Raw genomic sequence first — 26,659 nt, forward strand, 5'->3', positions numbered from 1 at the left:
GTTAATCATTGAACTACACCCTACTGCTCACCGTAATGAGTCGCAAAACCATTCCTAGAGCATATTGCAGTATGCAGATCTAGAACCCATACTGGAACCCATACTGTATGTAGATCTAGAACCCATAACGGAACCCTTGCTGTATGTAGATCTAGAACCCATACTGGAACCCATACTGTATGTAGATCTAGAACCCATACTGGAACCCAAACTGTATGCAGGTCTAGACCCCATTCTGGAACCCATACTGTATGCAGGTCTAGAACCCATACTAGAACCCTTACTGTATGTAGATCTAGAACCCATACTGGAACCTATACTGTATGCAGGTCTAAAATCCATACTGGAACCCATACTGTATGCAGGTCTAGAACCCATACTGGAACCCATACTGTATGTAGATCTAGAACCCATAATGGAACCCTTACTGTATGCAGGTCTATAACCCATACTGGAACCCATACTGTATGTAGATCTACAACCCATACTGGAACCCTTATTGTATATAGATCTAAAACCCAAACTGGAACCCATACTGTATGTAGATCTAGAACCCAAACTATACTGTATGTCGATCTGGAGGGAGGAAGTGAGTCAGGAGATCCAACCTTAATTTTTGTCATTAAATTGACAATTGAAAATTGTTTTTGACACGTTCCTTTTAATTCAAGAAAAACAGCATTGTTGTATCTTATACAGTATTTACTAGCTGGACAAACTATGTGAAAGCACCATTTAAAATACTAAAAGGTCACTTATAGGTAAGCATTAGACATGAGCCAAGTACTTTCTTCAGGCACATTTCAAATGAATCCACAAGTTTGCTCTGTAAAAAAAAAGACAGCTAAGAGATTTGGGGGGTTGGAGGTCGTATGCCATTTGGTTTCACAGAGAAGTGGCACAATCTCATGGAACTCAATGCACAGTTGACTGCTAGATTGTCAGGTGAGTTTGTGTGTTCGGACAGCTTGGATGTTTCTAGAACATCCTTGAACCCTCCAGGAACTTGGTAACATCAGTCCTCTCCTCCACATAGCAGCAGCAGAGTTTTGCGATAGTCTCCTGACGTATCACCCTACAGAGAGACCCACATAATGAGCTAACACTGAATTTGGTTCAGTCCTAAACACACACTGAATACTTTCTTGAGGGCAGGAAGACATCCTGCACACAAGAAATTATTTCAGACATTGAGAATTTAGTTGAGATGATGCAGTACATTAGTAAAATTAGTGTCATGCAACATCTAAAAACAAACCCAGATAAAAAATACAGTGTACTATTATTCAAGTTAGTATTAAGCCAATAGTATAAGCAGTCCAATTTTACAGTCTACATCTTTATGTTGTATCTAACTATACAACAAAGGCCACTTTAGAGTTTAAAGAGGAAGTCAAGCGTGCGGGGGAAATTCCTAAACAGCTGTGCAGCATCCGTAGCCCTGATCCTCCGGAAGAACTAGAGCTGCCTTCCCCACCGCCCCGCTAAAAGGAGGATGTGCAACACACAACGACAAACAGACAACCTCTATGCACAAACATATGTAAGTAGAACAGACAGAAAGCGACAGGGAGACAGTACTGTACACAACAAACAAGTCAGTTAATAGACATATAAAGGTTTTGACTTACAACCATGGTTTCTACCTGGATGAATTCATGGAGCGAGGCCTCGTGCGTGTCTTTGAACTCCTTGCGAATGTTGAACATGTCGATTTCACAGCGGGACACCATGATACGGATCAGAGCTCTGTCGTCTGTGCCAAGGCCCTTCACAGCGCAAGAGAAAGGCTTTCTTCACATGCTGTGTTACCACTGTTACTATAGCACTCACTACAACTTATACAAAGTCACAGACAAGTAACGAAGCCATCATGCACAGAAACAATGTCTATATTGCAAGATTCATATTTACAGTGCCGTAGCATCCACAACTTTTGTAGCTACAGAAGTCAGGTGCTGTAAGGTGCAAGGCGCAAGGCTGAGGCGTCGAGCTGAAAATAACAATACCTTCATGGCTTTGTACAAGCGGTCAGCAAAGTAAGAGGGCTGGTTCTTAACACTGCGAACTGCAGAGAAGCAGAATACACAGGTACATTTGAGAGTTACACACAGTAGAACAACTTCACCAGCTCAAAAGTCATTTTACATTTAGAGTATACCCACTTCCTCCACAACCCCTCCACCCCTGGCGTGTGGGCTGGTCCTTACCTATGGCAAACATGGCGTTTTTAACATCTCCAGACATCTCCTTCTTGATGATCTGTTCAATGTCCTTGTTAGAGCATCTGACAAATTCTTGGAACACTGTGAGAAAGAATGAAACGTCAAACATCAAAGGTCAGGCTCAAGATGTAATCTGACATTTACACACCATTGTAGGTATTTGGTTTAGACTTGAATTATTTGAATCAGTAATGCAGTATTTGTGACACAATTAACATGCTGTTCATTACATTCCTGTGGGTCCTCCACTCTCTCTCCTTGTGTGGCCTACCTCTCCTAAGATGGGGGAAACTTCTGGTGCACAGAATACTCATGAACTTGATCTCCATATCATCTGAGTCTGCATTGCAAGCATCTGCGAGGTCCTGAAGACAACAACAACAATAGCAGCAAAGCGTTTTGCAAGTGTCATACTCTCATCATAAAACACGGTGCTAAGTTGCAATACTATGTTGAAACAGCAGGTACAGAGAAGAAGAAGACAGTGAAGGCACACAACAAACCTTTTTGTTTCATTTGTACATGTTTTCAACAATTCACCTGCTTTTATTGCTCTTGTGTCTCATGGAGCTTAACACCACTTAAGTAATATAAAATGTGCAGGAGGGTACACAATGTGGACCGACTTTAAAAAAACTAAAACATTCAGAATCATACATTTTCATTTATTAAACTTCTAAAATGTGTGTCACAGACCTGAACACCAAACACGTGTAAATGCGACAGGGAGGTCTCCAGGTGACGTCACTCACCTGGGCGTCTGCGTCAGCTCTCTCAAAGTCTGCAGGCCCCTCCTCTCTAGCTCCCTGAGTGGACCAAAGCAATAAGACTTGGCGTAAGGTGATTGGTCTCTACCCAATTAGACTTACAGGTACTTACAGGACTTACTTAATTGGTCACCAAAATTAATAAAAATGGAGCAACAGCAAGAACGATGCATTTCCGATTAACATACTTTGATTTTGCGTGCAAATAATTTCTTTTCTACTAAATTTGACCTCAGTCTCATAATAAAAACACATTCTTAGTATGATTGACTCTATTTATTACAATAATGATAATTATCCCAGTATGTATGTTTAGAACCAGATTACCTGCAGCAGTGACACCATGATCTGACAGAAGCGGCCTGAGGTGTCTGACTGGATGGCATGCTCCAAGCTCTTCTTGTACGCTGTAAAACATCCCATTTCTTGACATCAATCAATCAGACACCTGGGGATTGGCCCAGTTGCATATTGATGGGCCCAACAGTCAGAACACAAAGGGCCTTCCCCTGACGGCGGTCATAGATACATCACAGGAAGCTGAGGGCTAAGGCGAGCTAGTAGCTTACCAAGCTCATAGGCATCGTTCATGGCGTGGATCTCCTCGTTGCTCCTGGTGACCAGAATCTCGATGAGAGCGTGTTCATCTGTGCCAGCACCCTGTCAAAGCAGACTGGGTGTCAATCTCACTGGTCACTTTCTCCCATAATCCCACTGGGTGATCAGAACTATTCATCTAATTTCTTCCATACACTTTGCGAAATTCAATCTGATAATATATTGTGAATAATTACACGGTGTGGCACGTTTTATGGCCACAAAATTCCCCTATGAGGTTTGATTCTGACTGGATCAGATTTATCAATCACCCCTTCTGTGCTGTATCTGAAAACACACTCATGTATGTAATGTATCACCTAAAACATTGTCTCATCTTGTCCACTTAACTACAGTACCTCCATGGCTTTCCTCATCATCTTAGCATCAAACTCTGCCGGGGTCAACATGAGGCTGATTATCAGCCTTTCTAAGTTCTTGGACAGCTCTGACTTCAGGTCCTTCATTAGATCCTGTGGGGGGAGGTTCAAAATGCATGTTCAGGGACAGAGGCTGTTATCTGTGGTGTTTGTTTGGAAAGACAGAAGGAGGGTCAGTGGTCAGGGACAAGGCCACCACCCACCCACTCACTAAAACATCTTATCTTATTTTTTCAAAGCCCATGCATGTCTAAGGCCTAGGTCAGATATCAACCAACCGACAACAGGGGCGCCACATTAACAATGTATTCAGGGCATTTTAAAATGCGTCATGGTGGAGTAAGCCTTCTCCTCTTTATCTCACCCTGCCAAGAAGTGATTTGAAGGCCTGTCTGATCTCTTGTCTCTGCTCATTGCTTCTCTTAGCGACAATTTCAATAATGACATCTTCATCAGTGCCTGTAGGAGTTAAAGCCAAACGAAAATGATCCAAACTGTTATCTTACAGAAGTTGACATTCGTGTTTTGTAAATTTTAAAGAGAAAGGACCAAATCCACATACCAAATCCCTTCATGGCTTTCCTCAGAGCTTGAGCATCACTGGCAGGATCACAATTGGAGTCAGGATAAACTGTTGGTCTTCGCTGAACAGAGGATGACAGCAAGTAAGACTGAAACTGAATTTCCAGCACCCAATACACACACGCACATACACACACACGCACATACACACCTACACACACACTGTGCAAAGGCAAAGGCAAAGCAAAGTGGTTTTACCAACCACTGCCTTGTAGGATATTCTGTCCAAACGGTCACTTTTATGAACATGCAAAGTCTGGAACGCAGGCAGTCATAACATGTCATCTATCGTATTGAAATAATTTATTTCATAAACAAGTTTTGCCAGTTGTTTCCCAGATAAAGCCATTGTGGAAATATTCCGTTGACATTTGAAGGGGTCAGTACTCCTTCAGGGTTGTGTCACGAGCGATAGCAGACTGAGGACACACTAAAAAACAACCAAATGAGGTCATCTGATAGAGAGAGAGAGAGAGAGAGAGAGAGAGAGAGAGAGAGAGAGAGAGAGAGAGAGAGAGAGAGAGAGAGAGAGAGAGAGAGAGAGAGAGACAGAGAGAGAGACTGCCTTCTGCTGGCTCAAACCCTGGGATTTTTGTGGCATTAGCCAGAGTCTTGTGCCTGGACATGGGGCATTGTAATAGAAGACTGGCAGTATTTCAGCACTCTAATTTCTAAAATGGACAGCATTCTGATCGTATCTGGGGTCTGACAAAGGCTGGGTTGTGTGAGCATGATGGTGTTATCAGCATGAGGTGGGGCCACAGAGAGAAATAGATGCTAGCAGGGATAATTAGATACATGCCATTGCCAGGTCAAACATGCGGGGTCATACATCTAGCCTAGGAGAGGACTCGGAGGGGCCAAACCTTGATTTTGGTGGTGGCACTCATCTCCCACATCTTGTAGGCCAGCTGAGCAGCTTCAGGGAAGAACTCTCCAGCTAAGCTGAAAGGACCAAGTTGGTAACCATAAGCCAACTTCAGATATACCCCACAAATGCCCTTGCTAAGTACATTTTATCACAAGACAACACAAGGAAAACACATTTACATGTAAATACGCTTAGTCTGAGATATTTTTTCCATACATTTAGCTTGCTTGTTGGCTGGCTGGACTAATATACAAATAATATACTTTCAACTTCACTTAATTTATTTAGGTACTTCCAGAAATATCTTACTGGGAAAAACTGAGTTTCATAATGAAACTTCAAATTCCTTTCAGTGATGCTTCCTCTGACAATAATTCAATGATTCTGTCAATGGAAGACATTCGGATCTAACAGGGCTATGGAGTACTGTGGCCACCACCTGGCCATTGCTGGGTACTGCAGGACGCAATTTTAGCCCACTACTTACTCATCATCTCCCCCACAGAGATTGAGCAGAGTCCGCTTGTATTCTCCTGAAGTGTCATCCTGTTGATTGAAAATGTTTTTAGCAAACCATTCTATTGAGAAAGAAGGTCTTCATATTATGTTTTATCAATATGTGTCAATAATCAAATCAAATATTGTGATTTCACATTACAACATTGAAACAGTAAGATTTAATAGTAAGTCAAAGCTTCTCCACCAGAATCATGTTGTACAGCGACTTCTCGTATCGTAGACGGAAGCATTCCCTGATGTCCAGCATGTCTATTTCGGAGCGAGAAATCATGATCCGGATCAGAGTGTTGTCAGCCGTGCCAAGACCCTGTAGATGAAGGAGACCACTGCTAAGACCCTTGTCATTTAGTAAGGATGGAGGTAATAGGTATCACATTACTTGTTCACAGTCACATTTTTGACAATTTTCTTTGGTAGTGAGATAGTCCAGGATGTACTGTATGTTCCAAATCGACATTGTGTACCTGGTTTGTTGTCAGTACCGTTTATTCCAGAACAGACACAACATTTGTTGCACATTTTCTAACCTCCTCCAGCCCAGAGCCCCCAGCCTACACTTCATGACCATGACCCTTCAAACGTATTTCTGTAAGCTTTCTTCCCCCAGATATCTGAGTTCAGACCATTCCGCACTGTGACCATTAACATCCTCTCCTTCTTCAAGTCTTCTTTCGTCCCCAGACTGCTTGAACTCTTGCACTGACCAGCTACAGGCTTGGCTAAGGAGCTAGTTTCACCTTGAGCATGTCTGAACTGAATTACCTTCATTGATTTGTAGAGGCGCCTGGCAAAGAACATAGGAACACTCCGGATGCACTGCACTGTGGGGAAGACAAAACACAGACAGATGGAGAGGTGAACGAGTGACTCATCATAAACAGACAAACAAAATGGAGGTCAGACTTCAGAAGGCTAATGTGGTTTAAAGACCGAGGCTATACATACCGACAGCAAGCATGAGCCTCTCAAAGTCCCCGGAGAGCTCACTCTTAAGGCTGTCCTCTATGGAAGTCTCTGTTATCTTCTGGTATTCATCAAACACTGTGAGACAAGAGTGGACAGAGACATATCTGTCTGTGACTAGCTGTGGGAACAGGTTGTTTGAGCTATCATGGAAACTGACATTCAATAATGCGTCACCTTAGACATCCAGATTAAGCCTAACCCTAACCCAGTGGATGGTGAGGGTCATGGAGGGTCAGGGTCATGGTGAGAGTGTGGTTTGTGTACATGCCACACTCCCATGCTAAGTGGCCCAGGCCGATTCTCACCCATGTGGAGGTGGGTCACGCTGCGGTTTCCCAGCAACATGATGAATTTGGCCTCATCCGTCCCCCATTGCTCCTCCCCAGCAGCAAACAAGTCCTGGATCGGGGCGGGAGAGGGGATGTCAGTAGCTGATTGAGAGGTCAGTCATGGTGGGCTTGTGGAGGAGGAGTCACCCGGGTAAGTGGTGTTGAGGACCCTCACCTGTGCGTCCTGCTCCACCAGGTCTGCGTCCACCACACCTGACTCATCTCTGGTCCCCTGTAAGGACAGACACAACCCCAGGTTTACAACTCGGACAAGTCACCCAGTGTACATGAGCTAATATGCACGGCATTGAAGACACTGTGGTTCAAACAGACAGGCCTTTGTTTATCTCGATAGCATTGCTGGTCTGCAATGCTTCTACTTTGAACTGACCTGTAGTAAAACAACCAGCATCTTCTTAAAGTGTCCTGAAGTGTCCCCTATCACGGCCTCTTCAATGTCGCCATAAGCTGCAGATAAACAAGAACATTCTTGAAGTATGACATGGTATTCACACTCTTTTTTTCATATTTACGTATGTATTTATGTATGAACAATAAGATTTGCCGCGCAGGATAAGGGAGTGTACCTTCCCTGTAGGCCTCTACCATGTCGTGGATCTGATCATTGTTTCTGGATGCCAGGATTTCAATCAAGCATTTTTCATCTGTCCCCGCCCCCTGTCAATCATCAGATGTGTTACAAACACAGTCTCAGCTGCAAAATCACAAACATAAAGATTCTGCAACCATGATAGATTATAAAACGACTGAGTCACAGAAATGTGTAAAAATGGACTAAACAGAACTTTCTGCTCCATCCCCCTGTGGTTGTGTAAGATCAGAAGACGGGTTAAGTGTTTACACTCTTACTTTGATGGCATCGTGGATCTCTTTGGCGTCATGCTGAGCTGGAGTCCTCATCAAACTGACAATGAGACGCTCAAACTTGCCTGTCAGCTCATATTTCAGGTCATCGATCAGGTCCTGGAGGAAGGACATTTCATGAAATGCTGTCCTAGCACGTGACACCATTAAACATTGACACAAGTTTGATTCCTGTTGGAAGGGTGTCATGAACAGAGTTGGTGACAGTGATTCTTCTACCTGTCCAAAGTTAGACTTGTATGCTGCGATGACCTGCTGCCTCTGTGCACTGCTTCTGGAGGTGACTAAGTCCAAGATGGCCTCCTTATCGCTGCCTGGAAAGCATGGGACGAAACACGAGAAACACAATTTCTACCGCTATCAAAAAACCAGAAGCCCAAATCTTTGTAAATTGGTTCCTTGTTTTGCCTTAGGATGATGAACATTCGTGGAGGTGTTCTTGGAACAGCTAAGATGGTAGACGGAACATAACCGGCTGCCATGGGGACTGTTTGGTTTCCTGCCACTCACCTATGCCTTTCATGGCATTGTAGAGAGTCTCAGCATCAGCGCTGGGATCAAAGTCTGGAGCGTCAGTAATTGTACCTCGGAAACCCTGAAAAACGAAATATATTCCTTTTAAATGATACTACTGGCTGACTTAACTAAAAGTATTTCTCACAATATGCAGGGAGGAGTGGGTGCAGGGTAGTGAATAGGGGGAGGGGGGACCTGTCAGAAGGCAGTGCTACCTGCCCAGGGTGGGTATAGTTCCCTCCTGGGGCTCAGCCTGGAGTGGCAGAGGTCTCACTGCGAGACAGCTGACACATGTCCCTCTGCCACCCTCCCCCACTCCCAGCCCCCACCAGATGGGCACATAGAGGCTCCACGTGAGGTCAGGTTACATAGATAGACCTGAGGGAGAAATCTCCCATTCAAGTCTGCAGGGGCTGATAAAAAACATACTGACCTCTACAAAGCAAATCCAAAATGGCTCCTCTAAGGCATGTCATGCAAATCAAACGTGTTCTGTAGACTACATTCAGCATGGCGCTGATTACAGATAATAACATTTTTGAACACATGTATTTGAGTGATCCAGGATCTCTGTCCTAATCGGTGCCATTTACATGCAGAATTCTTTCTGTTGTCTAGCAGAGAGAACGTTTAATTAGAAGGAAACATGACAGACAAACGTTCTCCCTGCATGCAGGCTTACATTCACCAGCTCTAAGAGCAGCTGCTGGAAGAATTCTACTGCACTGAGGCACAGAGCCAATATCTGTCCAGACAAGGGCCCAAGACACATGCTCAGATCCACACCGCTGCTGCAGCATTACCACGGTGACCATCACTCCTCAGGACAGCTGGGAGGTCTCACCCACCTAGCAACCAAGGTCCAAAAAAACCAGTATCCCTGGCAACAGCCCTTTGTCTAAACAGTCTTTGTGTTGCCAAATAAGGCCATACAAATATGCTTCAACACCGAATGAGCAAAGCATCAAGGCTGCTAGTGCACAAGGGTTTAGTACTGTTGAGTACCCCAAACCCCACTGTCATAAACGTTGCTTCCAAAAAGCCATTGTCAGTCAGTGACCCGTCCAGGTTCGCCATAAAGCATTGTCATTCTACACTAGTGTCAATGCACAATGAACCTTTGCCCAGAGGAAAGATTGCCACCAATACCTGGCTCCCAGCTCTGCACGCCTCGTTATCGCTAAACTGATATTGAATATCCCAAAAGCTACAGGCTCTGAGATATGATCCATGATGATACTGTTCTTCCTCTGTTCTTCCTCAGCTGGAGCCTTGATGAGCACATGACAGGACTCAAACAGAGGCTGCTGGGAAGAGACACACTTACCCCTCCCATGGCTGCTCTTCTGTCTCAAAGATAAACAGGAGATGGAACCTAAACAGGGGAGTAGGAGGAGGTGAGAATGCTAGATGATACAACAAAACTAGTTTTGACAGCCAACTCAGAGGGCATCCACTCCTGAAGTAGCTGTTGATGAGTAGGCAAAAGAACATGCTGTAGTCAGCATAAATCCATTGCACACATAGCGCACACATTCAGCGAAAAATCCAAACATCTTTGGATGGACAGTGCAGTACATTTAGTCACTGGAAGCCCCCTGTTCTTTCTTCGATTTTCTTGCGTGTAGACAGAACATGCTGAGCAAGGGCTGTCCATGCATGGCATGGTCATCTAAATGCTGTCTGCATCAAGAGTAACAAGATTATACAGGGACAGACAGACGGGCCCCATGGAGGCCATTTTAAATGAAATCACTTGACCCAATGTTCACCCAGGGAGAGCTAGCGTTAGCCTACATTAAGCGACACTTTTCTGTGAGAATGTTTTGGCAGCTAGTTTCTGTCTGCACACCAATGTTTCTACTGAGAAAGGTTAACCTAATAAAATAATGAAATGGTACAAATTTAGCCCTTCTTTCGATTCTGTGAAGATTTAAAACTCCACAACTATGTACTCGGTATGTGTGTTCCAATATACAGATGGGAAATTATGATCCATAACTATTTAAGACCGACATAAATGAAAAGAGACTTACATTGTAGTACATTTTGGGTTCAAAACATAAACTTTGATCTGACACCAGGAAAGAATGGACAGTTGAATACATATTACATCTCAACACTGCAGCTTGCATTAATAATACAAATGCAAGTTGCAGTTTTGAGATGTAGACATGTACAGAGAGATAGAGTGTGCTCTAGCTATTCAGTAGGCTTTGCATGCAGATTAGTTTACTGACTTAAGGCAAGACCACACCCATGTCTTTCTGTCCACAAAATCCTTTCATCTTTAGCTTAGGACTTGTGTAAAATGTCATCTCACATTCAAGATGGGGTGTATTTTAAATGTTATATTGCTGATCTATATCAGTTATTTTCACTCAGACATACCATTTTACATTTACTTGGAGATTGCTGTCTTATTATTTTTAATGCCATGTAATTCTGATTCTAATTCTGATGTAAGACTTTTAAAAACCGTAACTTTAAATATCGAGCTATGTAAACCTACTTCCAGCTTTAACTAATTTAGTCAACACACAGCGAAAGAGTTATCTTACCTTTTAAGAATGAATGTCTGTGCAAGTGTCCAGCCGCAGTCCTGCTGTCCTCAGCTATCTCGGGTGCGTCTCGCCCGGCTGAAACTCCAGCTGTCCCGTTCCCTGTCCTCGGGTCTGACGTAATAGTGTAACTGCGGCGGTGTGTCAAAAGCTTGTGCTCAACCGGGAAGACACGAGGAGGTGTAACGGTAAATTAACGTTGTCACCGAAATACGTCTCCTTTATTGAGTTTATAAACAAACCTTGAATGGCATTTGTTTTCACTTTTATACCCGGATTAAGACGCGCTACATTTTTATTCTGTTTGAGTATTTCCTTGCAGCAGTCTTTTTGCTTATTTGGGTAATTCAATTCCAGCAAATGCTGCAAAAGCATGCGCAAGAGCATCATTCTTTTTCATCAGTGGGCCTACCTTAGTTATAAGTTCTTTCAATACAATAAAATAATTTACCAAACGTGTTTTTTTCACAGACATTAAGCTTAGGCTACATCACAAGCAGACAGATCAAGAAAATAAATCATTTTATTATATAAATAAAAAAATGCACTGTGGCAGAGACTGTATATCATGTCCCATTCCTTGCAAAGAGAACACACGTTTTATTGTATACAACATCAAACTAACCCAATAAATGTAGGTATGTCCTGGAAATGTAAAATCCTCCTGGTTTTACAGGAATGACAGGAAGGTGAGAGTTTTGACTTCATGAGAAATCAGAATCAGAATAAGAATGAGGTTTATTCGCCATGAAAGTTCACACAGACAAGGAATTTACTGTGGCAGGAAGGTGCTTACATTAAACATATAAGAATCTGAAATAAGTTGTGTACAAGTCTAACTAATACTAAGGGGCTAAAATATGTAAACATTTTAGAATAAAACAACATAAAATATAAAATAGCTATAATATACAAATATAAGTAGGGCAACATAGTGCAATATGGCAAGGTGTCAGACAAAGTGTTAAAGTCAAATGACTCTATACCAGTGAGGATCGTGCTGGCATTGGCATGAGAGATTGTGACTGCTCTATTTCTGTCCTTCCAGTATGAGGCTGAGGTATGCAGAGCCAGAGAGGGAGGGGAGAGAGTGGGGGAGTGAGTTTAGGAGGATGGGCGAAACATAACTGTAGTTTACCCCCTCATGACTGAAGATGGATTGTAGCCGTCCATATGTCAAACATGTAATCCTGCCTTCTTAGCAGAAGCGCTTCACCCACTGCCTGTTACCCCCCACCTTCTTCTCCCTGACAACACACGCATCTCCTACTGCATCACTGCTCAGGGTCCGTCCTGTGTTCCTTTGGCTCGATCCAGCGTGGTGTTCCGGACTGGGCCAAACAAAGTTAAAACAGAATCAACACAGCTTTTTTGCTCAGATGTTCCCTGACATGTAAAACTAAAATTTTACTAATCAGATTTCAAAACAAGAAGTATCAAGTCAAGTGTCTATTGATCTAATGCAATATTCACACCAGAGTAAGGTGAGGAAACATGCCATTACACTGCTGAGGTTACATGTACTGCCACCTACTGCTGGAAGAATATATTACACTTCATAATTTATAAGCTAAATAGAAGGATCTTTTTGTGTAAATATTGTTCATTTCTAGAGACAAATATCAGGATGGAAAAATACAATGTTTGCAATTAATAAACATTTAGCAATAGCAATAAATGGATTAACAGCAGACTTTTCTCATGACTAACAGAGACAAAAAGTAACCTTTAACAAAAAAAACTTTTCAAACCTTTTAAAAGTAAAAAAAAAAGTAGAGCACAAAACATTTGGGACATTCAGCTTGGGATTTGCTGTTTACAGCTCTCACCCTGTGCCCCGTGTGCAATTATAATGAGCGCATTTTGGTCATAACTGAGTCTGGAGTGAGAAAGGCTACTTTGTCACTAATTCCACTGAGTGGGAGGGTCACACAGGCCAGCCTTGTATATATTGCCGTAAAACTCCTTCTCCTTCATCTGAGTAAACAGAACGGATATTTTGACAACATCCACACACTCACCATTCTGACTCTGGGGGTCTTCAGACAAGGTAACCAAGTTCATGTCCGACATACTGCACCATACATGGGAGTGTGTGTTTTGAAGAGAACAGCTACAGATACAAGTTCAAACAAATAACCTTTTATCTCTCTTAAAAACGCTTTACATTTCCAGGTGAATAGTGTATACCAGCAGCTTTTCTACTGTCACATCTGGGGAGTCTCTGTGTGCATAGGAGGAAGGCGGGGCGGCACACATGTGGGCTTTAATGAGTGTCAATGTGATGTAGCTCCTGGTTATCTGGCAGCACATAAACCACGTCTTCACGTGAGCCTGGTCTCCTGGAGGGAGCACACGTCTTGGCTTCGGCATCACTGGCACCGCTGTCCCTCAGGTCTTATCTCCTCCAGAGATGTCTAGATAGGGGGGCCTCATCTCTCTGAGTCATCACGCTGGTCAAAGGTGCTGTACATGGCGAGTAGGAGTGCAGGAGGGAGACTGGTAGTTTTAGCCGGTGGTTGATTTGGTAGGCATGGCTGGCAGGCTGGCAGGAGAGAGAGATTTGGAAGGAAAGCAGGTTGGTAGACCGACACAGAAGCAGGCAGCCGAGGAAACGGGCTGGAAAGCGTGGAGGCAGTTAGTCGGGGCGTTCGGCAGGTACAGCAGGCAGGCAGACTTGCTGAGGTGAATGCCACAGGGGATTAGAGAGTGAAATCCCTTAATGGGAGACCCTAGAGAGAGAGGCTACAGTACCTCACAATGAGTAAGTGTGCAGCCCTGCTCTCTCAGTAAGCCATGAAAGCTGCTTTGTGCCTCAGAGATTCATTAGGATCGCACAGGACCACATACTGTAGGACCAGGCAGACAGAGAGCGAGAATGAGACTGGGCTTCAATGCAGGACAGAGAGGAAGTGTGGGTTGTTCCCACCCACCCACAGATAACCCCAGAACTCAGGTTATGGCCAAGCTTGGATTCACACAGTACAGCAACTGTTTATAGCAACAAATTGCTCACTTGTGAAATGTGCTTAAGACCGACCGATGCGTCAAAGTTAAAAGGTTTTTCTTTTTTTATGAGAGGAGTGCTTGAGAAATGCTCATGAACTTTAACACTCAGTTTCACACACGTGCCCTGGGCGTGGCCTGAGTAACCAGAGGGTTGTCCAACTGAAGTCCCTTCATGATGATGAGCGAGCATGGACAGCCCACTGTAGCTTCCACTGCTGGAAAAAAAGAGCAAAGCCAAGTTTGAAGCCTCAGGTCTTCATGGCCCCGCGCTTCTCTAAATGTGTAATTGTCACGTTTCTGAGCAGCGCGGTGTCGTGTACGTCCTGCCTGCTTCACCAAGTCCTCACATGATTAGTCTTTCCAGCCCAGCAGCTATTTTTCTACGTTTTCTGAAGCCAGAAATACTGTTCCTGTGCCTTGTTCCGTGTACAAGACATCAACGTCAGCTTGACTTGGTTCAGCCAGCAGCCTGCTACTGGTCACCAACAGAAAAATGTGTCCTGTCTGTCACCATCATTACATCAATGATGGCGGAACAACAAATGCCTGGTCAGCGTTGGCTGCTGATAACTCAAGGGCTGGAGGATTTCTCTCGCCAGCCAGAGTGAATTGAGATCCCTGGGAGGATTCCCCTTTGCCAAGATGTAAACAAGCTGTCCCTTTCTTGACCCTTGTAGCTATTTACGTTCTCATTCTGAGGAGAATAATACATTGTTTCTTTCTAAAAAAGGATGATTAAAGACCCTTCTCAAGGGGACATTCTGTCGGATAATTCAAAATGGCAGCCAAAAAAAGGTCAGAACGGGGATCAACAAAAAAGGCGACACCTGTATTTCCTGCATCTGTGATCAGACGGGCATCACTTCCCATCATCTCTAATCCACTTTGTACCCAATAAATACTGTTTAATCTGAAGCACAGGTGTCAACACTGTACTGTGTGCATTGAACCAAACATAGCAGCATTTTATTTGCTTCGAAGTCGAAAGCTGCATTTCATGTCAGTGCCGTGCTCCAGGAAGGTGAACTGACAGGTTTCCGCGTTTCTCCCCCTCTGTTGTCCCCTCCTCTCCACTGACCCATGGACCTGCTGCCTCAGGGGGAAAGGAAAGGAATGCCCCCTGAGATTACCTGCTCACAACACAGGAACATGCTCCGGCTGAAGTGAGGTGAGTGCGGTGTTCATCCTCACATCACTCCCTTCCTGCAACACAGAGTTATTGAACAGTGAGCGGTGATAACTGAGCATTATTCGACTGTTTAACTGGAGTTCGGTAATGCTGGTTATGTAAAGTCCAGTCATGGTTTAGGGTGTTGTGACAGTGCTGTGGGCGTCTTGGAAAACCACAGGTATCAGCACTATCATATCAGAGGGGTTATAAAGAAGGAGACATAAAAGCATAATGAAATTGAAGAAATAACAGTTATCAATTGTCTCTCCCAAGCACAGCTCTGTGATACTTTGAGAAAAGGTAAGCTGGCAGACTTAAGTTTTCTTGTTTGTTGAATGTGATAATTGTATTTAAGTGTCTTTATGAATACACCCGGACACACATTAATACCCACAGACAGAAGTGTTGCAGTTAGAGTCAGTGTTAAAACTGATATGATCTTGAGACCATAAACCAGTCGAAATGATGGGTTTCTCTAAACGTGCTAAATCAATGCATGCTGATACAGACAATCGATACTGATCCTAATCTGACACTGCTTAATAATTGTGAAAGGGTTTGAACTGAAAAGGTGGATTTAACATCAATGTAATATTATAAAAAACAACTTTTTCTAAGTTTGAGCTAAAATGTGTAAAATGTCCTTGATACAAGAATATAAATGCCAGATGAATATATAAGCTAAGATGTAACTTATTTGACAGTTTTACCGTTTCACAGCTGAATAATTTCTAACTTTATTACTTTATTAGAGTGTCTGCTTTGTAAGTCAGAAATCATTTACTCTGAGGATGATCTGACAATTATTCACTGACACGTTCGCTGATTCATCCTCTCTCTACATCTCTTTCTTTCTCTCTCTCTCTCTCTCTCTCTCTCTCTCTCTCTCTCTCTCTCTCTCTCTCTCTCTCTCTCTCTCTCTCTCTCTCTCTCTCTCTCTTTCGCCGTCTCTCTCCCTTTCCCCATCTCCCTTTCTTTCTCTGTCACTCTCTCCATCTCCAATCATCCCCTTCCTTAACCCTGGTAGCCGACCACAGCAGGATGGACTGTTTGAAGTCGTTTGGGAGGAGCCTGTCCCTGAAGAAGCCTCTGGAGCCCGAGGGAGAGGAGTCCAACTTCAACCGCTGCCTGACCACCCTGGACCTGGTGGCCCTGGGTGTGGGCTCCACTCTGGGAGCCGGGGTCTACGTCCTCTCAGGGGAGGTGGCCAGAACCTCCGCAGGCCCCAGCATCATCATCTCCTTCTTCATCGCCGCCATGGCCTCCATCTTCGCCGGCTTGTGCTACGCCGAGTTCGGGGCCCGCGTCCCAAAGACAGGCTCCGCCTACCTCTACAGCTACGTGACCGTTGGAGAGTTTCTGGCTTTCATCACTGGATGGAATCTGCTGCTGTCCTATGTCATAGGTGAGCATCCCAGCATCCTCTGCCTAGAGGACCAGGTATAACATGGACCAGGTATCACATGGACCAGGGATGACATAACACAAGCTACAGTTAGTCACAGCATGTTGTCCTCTGGCCTGACATGCTCTGTTCTCAGTTGAGAACATTGCTAACCATAAATGATCAACCATAAACACAAAACTTTAATACTTCCTCCTACATTGCACCTGTTGTAAATCCATGATTCACCGCGGTTCATTTATTGCACAGTTGTAAATGGAGAGGAGGGGTTCCCATCAAGGATATTACAGGGCCCATTTACACATCATGCTCCAACAGCGTTGGGAATTGATCCCACTGTTCAGGCAGCGTCTATCGAGAACGTCTGTGCTTTTTAGAATAATCTAAAGCCAAGCGAACCTCCTAATCAAATCTAAATCAAATCAAATGTATTTGCATAGCCCTTTTTACACGCAAGCATGTCACAGAGGGCTAATGCTAAGGATGAAAGCAACAAAATCGTACAACAAGAATCTAAACAGTGGTTGACATTGTCTCGTGATCGACATAACACATCTTGTATTTTGATGTCATCTTCCCAGGGACGTCCAGCGTCGCTCGGGCGTGGAGCGGCACGTTTGATGACCTCATAGGGAACGTCATGGGCAACTTCTTTGAAAAGAATGCCCCCATGGGTCTACCAGGCCTGGCTCCCTACCCAGACTTCTTTGCAGCTGCTCTCATCATGTTGCTGGCAGGTAAAGTCCCTGCTCTAGTCATTTACAACTGTGTGTTGACACCGTGATCCATACAGTCAACGCCGTTCCACTTCAGTGGGTTTTGTGGACAGTAATCGGTAACTTAACACATGAGCTCTGTCAGTACTCTGTGTCCATGGCCAGCAGCCTAATCAGCTGTCGTATCTCCTTTACCTGTCTCTTCCTCGGAAGGTTTGCTTGCCTTCGGGGTCCAGGAGTCAACGACCGTCAACAAGGTCTTCACAGCCATCAACATCCTGGTGTTGTTGTTTGTCATCATCTCTGGATTCATCAACGGAGACCTCTCGAACTGGAACATCAGCTCAGAGACCGTCCTGAACGCGACGGCCGACTTCATGTACGTTCTGTTCCATGAATGAGAACCTGTGCTTTTGCCTTAGGGGTGAATGGATGCGGAGGGGGAAGGGGTAGGAGGGTGGGAGGTTGGGGAGATGAAGGGGTGGGGTTATGGGGGGTGTGGATCCAGCTTGTGTCAGTTGGGCAAGAAGTTGTGGTCGTGGCGGTGTGGTTCTAAGGTGGTTCTCTCTGTGTCTGCCAAACAGGAACCTGACCTCCACAGAGAACCTCACCAGTATCTATGGAGATGGTGGGTTCTTCCCCTTTGGTTTTGATGGAACCCTGGCCGGCGCTGCTACCTGCTTTTACGCATTCGTGGGATTCGACTGCATTGCCACCACCAGTAAGAAATACAAACCAACATCTATCTGAAAACCAACTTGCAAACACCATCAGATTATTAATCCGCGATTAAGATTAGGGGTGAGAATGGATGCGTTTGAAAAGAACGTCTGGGCATTTCATGTCAACATGTAACTGACAGATCCCCATGTCTCCACCAAGGTGAGGAAGTGAAGAACCCCCAGAAGTCCATCCCCATAGGCATCGTGGCGTCGCTGCTCATTTGCTTCCTGGCGTACTTTGCCGTGTCGGCAGCTCTCACCCTCATGATGCCCTACTATCTGCTGGACGTGAACAGCCCACTGCCTGTCGCCTTTGAGTACATCGGCTGGGGTCCTGCCAAGTACGTGGTGGCCGTGGGCTCACTCTGCGCCCTCTCCACCAGGTAAGACAACCGTCTCTCCAGCTACTCACCCCTCCATCCGGCAGTCAGCAAACGGGTTGTCGGTCAATGTATCCCTGGAGTAAATGATGAAGACCTCTTCTAAACGTGTGTGTGTGTCTCTGTAGCCTGCTGGGCTCCATGTTCCCCATGCCCCGCGTGTTGTTCGCCATGGCCAGAGACGGCCTCATCTTCAAGCCTCTCAGCAAGGTCAGCAGCCGGCAGAGCCCTGTGGTGGCCACCATCTCCTCTGGAGTCGTGGCAGGTGAAGTAACAGCACGGCAACAAACGACAGGGAAACACTGGGAGTGCTGAGGTTTTACCATTGAACCATCTCCGTGAACGTATAGTCATTTGTTTGGTGTTTTACATGTTCAGCAATCATGGCCATGCTGTTTGACCTGAAAGCCTTGGTGGATATGATGTCTATCGGGACCTTGTTTGCCTACACCCTTGTAGCTATTTGCATTCTGATTCTGAGGTAAGTCTGTCTGTACAGGTTGGTCATAAGGGTACTTGTACTGGCAAGTTCTGTACTACTGCCTAACATACATAATATCCACACTTTTGATACAAATGATTGAACACAATAAGAGTATTTATGATTTTTTGTGGTCTTTTAGGTATCAGGAGGCGCAAGAAGAACAATTAGAAATAAATGAATCAAACTCTAAATTTGGATGTCTGAAACTTCCATCCTCTCCAACCGCGTCCACTTCAAAAACCGTCACGAGCTTGACAGTGTTTTGCAGTGAGTTCACTTTCATTCCTTCCTTGTTCTTTCTGCTGTTCCCTTTATGATCGGTCACTTCCCCAACATCAGTTTTCCAGATATTAACTTTGTCTTTGTCCCTCCCTGTCTCCCTCTCTCCAGCTGTATGTGTCATCGCGCTCAGTGTCCTGCTGACCAAAGCGATAGACGCGGTGACTCAGAAGCAGGTGTGGAGTCTGGTGTGTGTCTCCGTCATAATCCTCCTCCTGGTCGTCACCATCATCATCATTTGGAGACACCCACAGAACCCCACCAAGGCAGCGTTCATGGTGAGGGACGCTCACTGTTCAAGCTCACTGTTCACGCTTACTGTTCACGCTCACTGTTCACGCTCACTGTTCACTCTCACTGCTGTGAGTGGAGTGGAGTCAAGACATCTGCCTCAGCTGGGATGAAAAGCTGAGCTATTTATGTTCTTTCTCTCTTTCTCTCTCTTTCTCTCTCTCTTTCTCTGTCTCACTCTCTCTTTCTGTCTCTGCCTCTCTCTTTCTCTGTCTCTTTCTCTCTCTTTCTCTCTCTATCTCTCTTTCTCTGTCTCTCTCTCTCTTTCTCTGTGCAGGTGCCCTTCCTACCAGTACTGCCGGTGGTCAGTGTGTTTGTGAATGTTTATCTCATGGTCCAGTTAGGAGGGGAGACCTGGATCCGATATGCCATCTGGATGTTAGTGGGTAAGACACTGGGCCGCTACTCGCCTTGGAACATCTGTTCAATTCACTGTCTTTATCTAGGGGAAGTTCAACATTCAGGTTCAAGTCAATGGGACTGACAGTCATCACTGGTTGGGCCCAGTTTAGATCAATATAAATATGAATCTGGCTAAATTATCTCTATACATATTTCTCTCTCTTTCTCTCTCTCTCGCTCTCACTCTCTCTCTTTCTCTCTCTTTCTCTTTCTTTCTCTCTCTTTCTCTCTCTCTTCAAAGGGTTGGTCATCTACTTTGGTTACGGGATCCACTTCAGTGTTCAGAAGCAACGCTTCAACTCCAACCAGATGACGATCCAAACCATCTGTGGCAAAAAAGATATGGACATCATAAAGGAGGAGAAGTTTTAATGTTTGGCAAACGTCGAAAGAGAGCAAGTTTCAGATGTTACAGTGATCCATCTCGTTTGTGTCCCTACTGTACAGTCAGTCTGGCTGAGAGCCAGACGGTTTCATTGTCTTTTCACAGAAAAATGGTCAAGCTTCCGAGCTCCGAAGCTATGTAGAACAATTTCACAATGTATTTGTACATATAAACTGTATTAGTGCATCGTTTTTAAGAATCTGAATCTAAGATTTCATTATGATCCGTGATGCCTTATTGTTATATGGCTACATTTGACATGCCTTATTTGATAGGAAACTCTCAAAGATTGTTTTAAGAATGGTTTGCTCTTGGTGTTTAAAGATTGGAAAGATTGAGAGTTTTTAATGGTTGCACTAGTGAGGGGTTTCATTTAAAAGTCAAGATACATTTGAGAACTGGGAATATTCATACTAAAGCAACGAGGTCAGATGTAAAAAGGGCTTTCTTCTTTTGGTTGGTTGATAATTGTTATAAATGTAATACACTTTGACAAAAGTATATTCCATAACAAAAGTCTTTACTGTAAATACAAGTATGCAGATTGAATGATAATTTCCAAAAAATGCATTCAAAAGTTGCAAAGTTTGAGACTTGGAGAAATAGATGGTAGATAAAGCTCTCTTGAAATCAAACAGTATTTTTCTAGTTTTAATTTCCTCGCATAGATGCCTGGTTGATATTTTGTTGTTTTATAATGTAAATAATAACTGTACATACTGTCAATATATTGTAAATGGACCCCTTAATAAACAACAAATCAAATGTCTTACACAGAGAAAGATCCTCATCCATGAGTACAGTCTGACATTCAAAAACAAGTTTTTCCATTCCAAAATGTGTGTACATGCCAGTCCCCTTGTTACTGTAATCCGGGGTAAAGACCTGGGGGACTTCATACCAGTCTGAGTTATTGTAGAACAACAGATCCTTTCACATGGACTTACCTGTGTCATGTTGATAATCATGGCTTAGCAAGTCATTCATAATACAAGGCTTTTGACTGTTCTCACAGAACACAGTCCATCAGCGCTGCCACTTACTCCTAATGATGCATGTTTTACAGTACGTTTGTGCCCTGTTGTTTACATAGGACTCATTCATGTATAATTCTATCAAATTAGCTCTGGTTCCAAAGTATTTTACGTCTTCATTTTAATTCATTTATGTCATTGTCTATTGGTTCGTAAAAACAATCGGAAGGACTAAATAACACTTCCTGGGCAGTAAGTCATGATGACTCATGATAAGATAGCTATTCCAGGGCACGACCAAAGTGCCGCTCCATGCTGTTTTATTGCACAGGTAAAAATGATATGTGTTCAGGTTCATGGTTTTTCCATCAAGGTTTATGAACTCTTATCTGTTCATGGCCACCAAACAAGAACGTTGTGTTTAAAACTGCCTTGGACAGATTTTCTTTTTCCGCAGTCATTACATCATTTGTACCGAGTGAGTAAAAACAAATAATATCACATGACATTTGCTGTGGGGGTCCCTCTGTGTTGTGGAGGTACAGTCTTGCAGAGGGCATACAGTATTGTAGAGGTCATACTGTATTGTAGAGGTCCCACTGTGTTGATGAGGGCCATAGCCCTGCTGCCAGTATACTTTACCAGCTAAAACAACAGGCAGAGTTATTTTAGACGGAGTTGCCTCCAGTCCTGGTCCCTGATTGGTCCGCAGACCCTTGAAAGGCTCCATTGAGCCAGTGGAGGAATTTGGGGTACTAATGCTACTCTCAGGAGGAGGAATTTGTGTGATTCTGCTAAACAGCTGACCACTCACTTCGCACGCACTGCCCTCCCTCGCTCTCACCTCCTGTCTGTCCATACCTTCCTTCCTTCTTCCTTTATTCTGTGTTCTCCAGTGAACTGCGTTGAACTTTGTAAACTGATAATCCTACGACCACAGGCAGCCATGGTAGCAGAGACAGGGTCGGGGTCGAAGTGGAGGCTGGTATTGAGTGTGTTCCTGCTGTTCATGCTAATCCTGCAGTCTGGTGAGTGACTTTTATGCCTTCACGGGTGGAAGTTTGAAAGTTCATTGCAAGAGCTGTGAGAGAAATGCACTGTGTTTGTAACCTACGCTGGAGACAGGGTTGTTTTGCAGTGTCGATGGAATTCAGATGTTATGTATTGATTCTGTCTCTCTCTTCCTCCATGCTGAACCATAGCAACAAAGGCAGCTCCTAAGAAACAACTGTCTGTCAGTTTCATTCTTTGATATTTTAACTGCTTTAAAACTCATCATGCATCATAGTCCCCCAGGACAAGTACAAAAGGGGATTTGCATGAGTACACATGGGCTACATGTATGTGGTTTTTCTGTATGAAATGATGTACCTTTTTCTTTTGCACATTCTATTCTAACCTCTGGCAGGACACTGCCAGAAAGAGGAGGAAGAAGCCAAGACTGTTGTGGGGAGGAAGCCCAAGACCACCAAGACCAATCCTGGTCAGAGGCCAGGTAAATCCTCCAGGTCAGGCACACCCAAACCCAGGGTGAAGGCCCCCACCCCCCCAGCATCCCACACTTATCTGACCCAGGTAAGGAGAACAGCTCGGGCTCGGACATGAGAGATAAAAAGAGATCGTGTATTTGCTGCTCCTTGGTAGCTAGACTGAGGGATAAATATAGACCACATGTGCATTCTGTAAAATATCAACTTCCACTTATACACAACAGAGAAATGTGACGCTTTTTTTGACTAAGTACTCATAGGTATCAAGGTACACATGAATGTAGAGACTCCAAACACAAACACCGGAGCAGTTCAGGGTTTCAGTGCGTGTATGTTGTTTCTCACGTGACAGGTGGTGAACAAGGGTAAGTTCCAGAAGGTGGAGGACACCCTGAGTGTGCGGGCTGGGGACACCCTGGAGCTGAGGTGTAAGGGGAGTGCTGTCCAGTGGGGGCTGCCCCCCTACCTGGAGGAAGATGACGAAGGAAGAGTCAGGTCAGCCATGACAACACACACAGTAGCTTCCTAGCTAGAAGTGTGAGCCTGGAGCCAACTAAGTGGCTGTACCGGCCACTTAGTTGGCGCATTCAAAAGTGTTTGACCTGTTGGCACCCATCTTGAAAACACATCAGCATCATAAACAATCTTGTTGACTCCTACCCGCATCATATTCTAGTGGAATGATTGGACGATGTGTTTGGTGTGTGCAGGACTGGCCAGCATGAGCGGTACGGTACCCTGACACTGGCCAACTCCACAGGAGCAGACACAGGGGAGTACACCTGCTTCCCCATGTACTGTGAGGACACCCAGTGCAGGAAAGAGTACGACAAAGCCGTCAAAGTGTTCATCTTCTTCCCTGGTGCGGTCTTCTGCCTCTGAAACCATTTACTGTGTGTATGTCTATTTCATCTGCTGTGGTTATCTAATCAGGTGTTTTATCTAATCCCTGTAGTCATCTTGACTCATCTGCAATGTAATCATTGGTACGATGGTGGCAGGTGCAACCTTTGGCAGAGTGTAGTTTTGCACATATCACTAACAACCACTCTCCTCTTTGACCTAGACCCTCAGGAGCTGTTTGTGCCCTCGGCAGACTATTATGAGATCGTCCAGCTGCGAACCAATCGGCCGACAGTCCTCCCCTGTCAGGTGACGTCCCCCGAGGCCAAGGTGACGCTGCACCGGGAGTTCCCGCCCGCGGAGGTGGCGGTGGACGGGACGGAGATCTCCTTCAGCGTCAAGCGGGGCTTCACCATTCACCGTCCCAGACCACACCACGCTGGGGGGCTGTACTGTGTGGCCAGCCTGGGGAACCTTCGACAGAGCTCCACCAAGTACATGCTGATCTACGTCAACTGTGAGTCCCTGGAACCTCCAATCCCTCCCTGCCACCGTGGAGCTGGGATACGATCAGCTCGTGAACTGTGAACTATTAGAACCTTTCAAGGTGTCATTAGAGTGACTTGTTTTTTCTCCACTGTAAGATTCAAATGACACGACTGAAGTCACAACTCGGCCTACCTCGTTGCGGAACAAATGACTGATGTCGGCGAGTGACTCACCTCTGCCTTGTTTCCTGTTCCTGTCTGCCAGACCCCATGGCCCCTCCCACCCCGGTGATCCAGGCCTCGTCCAGCTCAGTGGGCCAGGGGGAGAACCTGCAGGTGGTCTGCACCGTGCTGGGAGAGCAGGACGTGCTCATAGACTTCAGCTGGGAGTACCCCGGGCAGCAGGTACGGAAGAAGGTCACACCGGGGGGGAAACGTAGGAGGGGTACAATGGTAGTGATATTAGATATCCTTAGATATCCTTCTATAGATCAGAGGACATCACTGCAGTTGTAGAGTCACAGGGATCCATTTTCGTAAGATAATGTATTGAGTCAGGATACATTTCTATAGCACATTTGAAAACAGCCAATGTTGACCAAAGTGCTGTAGCCTATGTTAAGTTACGGAAAAGAGAAAGCATTGAAATATTCAACATAATACCCAGACACAGCAAGGATGACATTGCTGTACTTACACAGTCTCATGGGCAGGGGTTAACAAACGAGTCTTCAGATAAGATAAGAAAAACATCATTAGTGGGATGTGAAGCAGAAGACTGTTCCACATCCATGGGGCAATAACAAATGAGAATGAAAACCCGAGGGGAGAGAAAGGTGGATCAACTTCAATGTTGGTGTCTGTGCTGAGTCTCTGCCCTGTGTGTGTTCTCCAGATCGGCAGGCCCCTGTACACCCAGGACAGTGTGAGACCAGTGGAGGGCGGGGCCGCCCGGCAGCAGGCCCAGTCGGTTCTGCTGGTAGACGAGGTCCGAGATGTGGACCAGGGAACCTACACCTGCACAGCCCAGAATCTGGAGGGCTCCAAGTCTGCATCCACCACAGTCAAAGTCCTGACAACGCCCAGGGCCAAAGCTAAACCTAAACCCAAGAAACCATGAGGTTGTAGGAGCTACCTGTTGCTGGACCGCTGAGATAGTGACTGACATCCAGCCTTAATACAGTGGGATAGACAGGACGACCACCCTGTTTTAGAGCTTGGTGAAATGTTGCACGTTTGTCTTCTCAAAACTGTTCTATAAACTGTATCATCTTTTGAGAGAGAGAGAGAGAGAGAGAGAGAGAGAGAGAGAGAGAGAGAGAGAGAGGGGGGGGGGGGGGATATTATTGTACAATGTTTTGGGGGGCAGTATTATAGCTAATACGACAGTATTACGGCTTCAAATTAAACTGAAAGTTATTTTGAAAGAGTAATATTTTCCTACCTTTTTTGTATAAGCTATTAAAAGCCATTTCATAGTATTTCACTTTGTAAATTGTATTTATTCACAATATTCTTAAGACTCGCAATTTATCAACCTCGTGTTCTGTCAACGTAAGACATCATTTGGTCACTAGATGGAGCTATAATTGCACAACGGGTCCAGGAGGATCTTACTACGGGACATGCTCCTGCCCCGGGCCTCGCTTCCTCTCGCTCTCTGCGCAGTTCAAATCTCAGAGAGGGAAAAGAGACGGACCGTTCTTCATTGTGCGGTGAGTGTTCACAGACATAGACCGATTCCTCCACGTCTTGGCGTGTATTCAGAACTGCTCGGCGTGATCCCGCATTCACCGAAGCGTTGACCAAGAGATTGCGTGTGACAATTATGGTAAGTTTTGATCTTTGTAGTTTTCACTTAGCACAGTCTACTAATGATACTGATGCTGCAGCTAGTTGACGTTGGCTAGTCAGAACAGAAGCTAGAATGCAAGGCATGCATTTACTTTGAAGAAAACTAGTTATATTAAAGGCAACTTATTTTTTCCATACTTGTTTGGGAAATTTCCAATGCATTTACTTCTACATTGATGCATAAGTAGCGAGCCAAATTTAGCAAACAATAACACTGAAAACTTTGCTTGGCTTGCTTCCGGCAGCTAGACTGTTTTATAGCCAGGTATCCGCGTCGCGTTACAGAATAGTAGTCGACGAATGTTTTCATGGCATTGTTGCCATCTCTTGTTTGTGCTGTGGATGGGGGAACTGCACGTTCGCATGTGTGTGTGGTGTGTGTGTGTGTGTGTGTGTGTGTGTGTGTGTGTGTGTGTGCATGTATGCGTCTCAATAGCCTGCTGGGCTCCATGTTCCCCATGCCCCGCATGCTGTTTGCCATGTCCTGAGTGTGTGCGTGTGTGTCAGTCAGCATAGTATATCAGCCCACCAGGGGGTTTTCACCTCATCCATCTCCTCTGTCAGCCAC

General features: G+C 44.8%; 3 protein-coding genes across 4 annotated transcripts; 2 read left to right on the plus strand and 1 right to left on the minus strand.

Annotated features, from left to right (window-relative positions):
• Positions 1–647: 647 nt before the first annotated feature.
• anxa6 (annexin A6) lies at positions 648–11,323 on the minus strand. Of its 2 annotated transcripts, none has more exons than XM_047023077.1 (25): positions 11,199–11,323; positions 9,965–10,012; positions 8,632–8,716; positions 8,341–8,435; positions 8,107–8,220; positions 7,824–7,914; positions 7,628–7,704; positions 7,412–7,468; positions 7,213–7,306; positions 6,887–6,982; positions 6,704–6,762; positions 6,126–6,248; positions 5,910–5,968; positions 5,418–5,496; positions 4,532–4,613; positions 4,334–4,428; positions 3,949–4,062; positions 3,562–3,652; positions 3,320–3,399; positions 2,978–3,031; positions 2,497–2,590; positions 2,211–2,306; positions 2,010–2,068; positions 1,647–1,769; positions 648–1,075 (listed from the first exon to the last, which is right to left on the minus strand). In XM_047023077.1, the coding sequence occupies exons 2-25, from the start codon at positions 9,971–9,973 to the stop codon at positions 1,016–1,018; spliced, it is 1,986 nt and encodes a 661-aa protein (XP_046879033.1). In that variant the 5' UTR covers positions 9,974–10,012; positions 11,199–11,323; the 3' UTR covers positions 648–1,015. The 2 variants fall into 2 exon arrangements, with proteins under 2 accessions (XP_046879033.1, XP_046879024.1); XM_047023068.1 differs by having other exon boundaries at positions 1,632–1,769.
• Positions 11,324–13,185: 1,862 nt separating this feature from the next.
• On the plus strand, positions 13,186–21,211 carry LOC124467893 (cationic amino acid transporter 2-like). The gene is made up of 14 exons (XM_047020398.1): positions 13,186–13,248; positions 15,306–15,375; positions 15,657–15,678; positions 16,406–16,783; positions 17,365–17,520; positions 17,713–17,878; positions 18,084–18,220; positions 18,382–18,604; positions 18,730–18,866; positions 18,980–19,082; positions 19,225–19,352; positions 19,476–19,642; positions 19,933–20,041; positions 20,299–21,211. The coding sequence occupies exons 4-14, from the start codon at positions 16,420–16,422 to the stop codon at positions 20,427–20,429; spliced, it is 1,821 nt and encodes a 606-aa protein (XP_046876354.1). The 5' UTR covers positions 13,186–13,248; positions 15,306–15,375; positions 15,657–15,678; positions 16,406–16,419; the 3' UTR covers positions 20,430–21,211.
• A 935-nt stretch (positions 21,212–22,146) lies between these two features.
• LOC124467735 (platelet-derived growth factor receptor-like protein) lies at positions 22,147–25,718 on the plus strand. Its single transcript, XM_047020141.1, has 7 exons — positions 22,147–22,444; positions 22,825–22,991; positions 23,259–23,401; positions 23,617–23,768; positions 23,973–24,266; positions 24,503–24,642; positions 25,133–25,718. The coding sequence occupies exons 1-7, from the start codon at positions 22,363–22,365 to the stop codon at positions 25,355–25,357; spliced, it is 1,203 nt and encodes a 400-aa protein (XP_046876097.1). The 5' UTR covers positions 22,147–22,362; the 3' UTR covers positions 25,358–25,718.
• The last annotated feature ends 941 nt before the right edge of the window (positions 25,719–26,659 follow it).

The sequence above is a fragment of the Hypomesus transpacificus genome, chromosome 1, assembly GCF_021917145.1.
Source record: "Hypomesus transpacificus isolate Combined female chromosome 1, fHypTra1, whole genome shotgun sequence".
NCBI classification, from domain to species: domain Eukaryota; kingdom Metazoa; phylum Chordata; class Actinopteri; order Osmeriformes; family Osmeridae; genus Hypomesus; species Hypomesus transpacificus.

What these genes read in the sequence shown, in the direction of transcription:
- anxa6 (XM_047023068.1), bottom strand. An exon ending in TCATGGTGTCACTGCTGCAG is followed by an intron (nt 3,032 to 3,319) that starts GTAATCTGGTTC and finishes TGGTCCACTCAG; the next exon opens with GGAGCTAGAGAGGAGGGGCC. An exon ending in GAGCTGACGCAGACGCCCAG is followed by an intron (nt 2,591 to 2,977) that starts GTGAGTGACGTC and finishes TGTTGTCTTCAG; the next exon opens with GACCTCGCAGATGCTTGCAA.
- LOC124467893 (XM_047020398.1), top strand. Translation starts at nt 16,420, where the DNA reads ATGGACTGTTTGAAGTCGTTTGGGAGGAGCCTGTCCCTGAAGAAGCCT. An exon ending in CTCCTCTGGAGTCGTGGCAG is followed by an intron (nt 18,867 to 18,979) that starts GTGAAGTAACAG and finishes TTACATGTTCAG; the next exon opens with CAATCATGGCCATGCTGTTT. An exon ending in ATTTGCATTCTGATTCTGAG is followed by an intron (nt 19,083 to 19,224) that starts GTAAGTCTGTCT and finishes GTGGTCTTTTAG; the next exon opens with GTATCAGGAGGCGCAAGAAG.
- LOC124467735 (XM_047020141.1), top strand. Translation starts at nt 22,363, where the DNA reads ATGGTAGCAGAGACAGGGTCGGGGTCGAAGTGGAGGCTGGTATTGAGT. An exon ending in CATGCTAATCCTGCAGTCTG is followed by an intron (nt 22,445 to 22,824) that starts GTGAGTGACTTT and finishes AACCTCTGGCAG; the next exon opens with GACACTGCCAGAAAGAGGAG. An exon ending in CATGCTGATCTACGTCAACT is followed by an intron (nt 24,267 to 24,502) that starts GTGAGTCCCTGG and finishes CCTGTCTGCCAG; the next exon opens with ACCCCATGGCCCCTCCCACC.